Source organism: Lotus japonicus, chromosome 1 (genome assembly GCF_012489685.1).
Source record: "Lotus japonicus ecotype B-129 chromosome 1, LjGifu_v1.2".
Taxonomy (NCBI): Eukaryota; Viridiplantae; Streptophyta; class Magnoliopsida; order Fabales; family Fabaceae; genus Lotus; species Lotus japonicus.
Genome location: NC_080041.1, coordinates 103,119,869 through 103,123,316, shown reverse-complemented (window position 1 = coordinate 103,123,316; position 3,448 = coordinate 103,119,869). Strand labels below are relative to the sequence as shown.

General features: G+C 35.0%; 1 protein-coding gene across 3 annotated transcripts; it reads left to right on the top strand.

The window, feature by feature from the left end:
* The first annotated feature begins 398 nt into the window (after positions 1–398).
* LOC130728593 (F-box protein At5g39250) lies at positions 399–3,223 on the top strand. Of its 3 annotated transcripts, XM_057580101.1 has the most exons (3): positions 399–561; positions 1,964–2,065; positions 2,227–3,223. In XM_057580101.1, the coding sequence occupies exon 3, from the start codon at positions 2,276–2,278 to the stop codon at positions 3,029–3,031; it is 756 nt and encodes a 251-aa protein (XP_057436084.1). In that variant the 5' UTR covers positions 399–561; positions 1,964–2,065; positions 2,227–2,275; the 3' UTR covers positions 3,032–3,223. The 3 variants fall into 3 exon arrangements, with proteins under 3 accessions (XP_057436084.1, XP_057436083.1, XP_057436085.1); XM_057580100.1 differs by lacking the exon at positions 1,964–2,065 and having other exon boundaries at positions 400–561; XM_057580102.1 differs by lacking the exons at positions 399–561; positions 1,964–2,065 and adding an exon at positions 600–772.
* Positions 3,224–3,448: the final 225 nt, after the last annotated feature.

Below are 3,448 nucleotides of genomic sequence, written 5' to 3'. Positions count from 1 at the left end.
CCCAAGACAAAGCACTAATCCCACTCGGAATCTCATATAACCTTAGATCCACAACCAGTACCTCATGCACCGAGGTCTCAGAGTCCAATTCAATTAAAGCTGCAAGTTTCCAACATCATTTTTCTCTTTTCCTCTTAAGATATTTTCTTTGTTCGACCTCGCCCTTGGCGCACCACCTCCTCAACAGCACTCAAAGGCTCTTAATTTTTTTTGGTGAATAGTATTAAATTAAATAAATACGGGAATAAAAACATAAATATTATTATTTTCAATCTATTTTCATAGAAAACTAAAATATTACACTGTTAGTGCATTTCCATTAATCTCAAAATATTAAAGCAAATATCATCACAATACTTTGTCGTTTACCTAAGTCTTTCATTTCATTTTCAGTCGATTACTTCTATTTCCCGTTTTCTTTCTCTCCTTTTCGATTCTACTTTGACGGCGAACAACTCTCTCTCTCTCTCTCTCTCTAATCATGATTTAGGGTTTCATCTTACCAATTCCACCCCCAAATCAATCAACGACCTATGCCAAATCTCACCGATCTCCATCACGGTTATCACTCTCTCTCTCTCTCTCTCTCTCTCTCACAAATTTTGTGTTCTTTCACATGTTGATTTCAATTTGGGTTTTTTTTTTATCCTTCTCTTTCAGATTATTATATTGATCCATTGATCATGTTGTTAATCCCCAACACCCTGCCCAGTATTTATTTCTGTTTGATTGATCCTGGTTGAAGCATGTAAATTCGAAACAGATAGAAAAGGTTGTTTTTTTGTTGTTGCATGTTGGTGAATTTGAGTCAAGTGTTTCATTTAGTTTTCTTCATCTATCACTGTAGGATGTTTGCTCTTGATTCTGGTGTGCTTGGTTGAGTGTTTGCATGTGTGGATGTGAAAAACTAGCAATGAAAGTAATCTATGTATATATATAAAAAAAAAACAGAGAGGAGGTGGAGTGTAAAAATAGAGTAAACCCTTAAATTGATGGATCTAGGATTAAATTTTTACCAGTTTAGATCTACAAATAATTTTATTGATTGATTACCAGATGCATGCTTTTATGAAACCAATTTAGTCTTCAAGAAGGATGGATGTGGTAAGGTTTTAGATCTTTGATAGATTAATTCTTTGCAAAAATATTTGGAGTGTAATGTCGTTACGCTCTATTCTTTAGAGGATCAATTTTGGGGTATACTCTGAAATGTACTATCTTTTCATTTTCGGTTGCAAATTAATTTTCAGCCCTTCGTTCGTTGTCCAAATTCCCCTCTACACCAACGTAACCTAGTATACCCTGTATCTGGAAATGAACTCTATGGATATATTTGTATACTGAACTAGCAGAGTCATTTCAAAGATTAAATAGTAATTAAGTATGTTAATCTTAGAGTTTTTATGATGGATGCTATAAAAGAGATTAAGCAGCGTAATGGTTGCTGGTCTATTTTGTAGGGCTTGGCTTAAGCTCTGGGTTCTCTATCCATTTCCTTGTTTATTTTATTCTTGCATTAGATTGAAGTCTGTGAGGAATAAGGGGACTGCCAAAAATCTAAACATTTTTTATGTGGACAACATCTAGTATTTTGAGGTGATAGGAAAGCATATTGTTAGAGACTTCCCAAATAATTGGTTTACGTTAAACTAGCCTGAAACCAATTATTTGACAAAAAATTGTTTTCTTTTTACAGATTTGTGAAACCATTTTTAACATAAAACCATTCTGAATTCATTTTATCAATTTGCCAACTCTTTTACTTAGGGATTTAGAAAGGAAGAGGGGAAAATGATGTGTGGATTTGGAGATGTTTGCTTTGCTTTGGTGCATTTTGATAGAATGGACCTTTTGAAGATTCAAATTTTTCAACTGAAATTGCTTTCAAACAGAATCGTATTAATTATATATCATTGTTTCTGAGGTAGTATGGTCACTAATGTATTTTTCTCTTTCTTTCCAGCAACTTTCTGAATGGAAGTGATGAAACAATTACTTTAGTTGTAGGAGATCTATTTGAAAAGTTCATGCTATCTGCTCAAAGTACTTGTTACTGTGACACAATGTACTATATTGCTAATCGGGAAATCATTTCAATTTTGTTTGATGTATTAATTATGTTTACTTAATACTGTGTTAGTATGTCTTGAGAGCTTGTCATATTATTTTTCATACTTTCTATCTGGGAATTTTCAGTTGTTTACATTTTTTAATTCTTCATTGCAGTGTATGATCAATAATTTATTCGATTTGTTATTGGAACTTGAAGCTTTCAATGGCATCTGAAGAGGTTTTAAAGGCTGTTTTCCCTTTCCTTGAGAGTGTTGATCTTGCTTCCTGTATGTCTGTCTCTAAGCAGTGGAATGACATAGCTAGAGATGACTTCTTTTGGAAATGTCTGTGTGGCAAGAGATGGCCCTCAATCTGCAAGCGACCTAATCCTCCTTCTGTAACCTACTACCAGCTATATAAAACCTTTCATAAACGCCAGCATCGTAGAACTCTTCTCCCTCCGAGAATTTCTTTTGATGATTTGGAGTTCTTCATTGACATTTGGGCTGAAAATACTTTACTCTTCTCCGAAGTGGTGCCTGGCTCTGTCCTGCAGACAGGTTTCAAAATTCCACCATCTGGAGTTTGCGACTTGCTCAAATATAACCTGGAGGGTTCTGAATACAAGATGACTTTTCCTGTTGAACCTAGGTTTACTATCCCTTCAGGACAAAATCAGAATGTCAGTGTCTCAGTGATGGTTGGGCGAAAGGATTCAAATAAGGTTGCACGTGTCATAAATAAGTCCATGTTTGATTACATTGATCGTTCATCATACAGAGCCTTGGCATTTGATTACCTGGACATATCCCCTGGCTACCCTTTTACGACTGGCATCCGAGCATGGATTTCGTTGCTATTCATGGAAGATGGAAATGAAGATCTTATGCATGTATTTGGGATCCAAATGGATTTCTGTGATGTAGCAAATTCTAAGGAAGAAGTTTTGTGGCTGCTGGACATCCTTGATTGGAAGTAAATGTTCAAACTGTGATGTCCAAACATTAAAATATTGTACGTTGTGCTTTTGTGTTAACTTCAGTTGATACGGGTGCATTACAAGGTTTGCCATCTTAATTTGTATAATTGCTTGGTGTTAATATCTCGAATGTTTGGAGCATGTAAATACTCTATGAATCCTAGCCATAAATAATCACTTCTCTTTTCTGCATGTACTGATGTAAATTTATGTAGCTTAAGTATATGATGACTTCTGATCGCCCACCTTGGATGCTACCTTTGATTTGTGGTGTATGCCTGTTGAGCATAATGAAATAATGGATAATGAAAGATTCATAAACTGGGGCTGGGTTCAGGAATTGCATTTATGGTTCTCAGAATCTTGATTTTCAATTTTCATTTTATTAAGGGATGATTGATTGGTTCAAGAGTTACA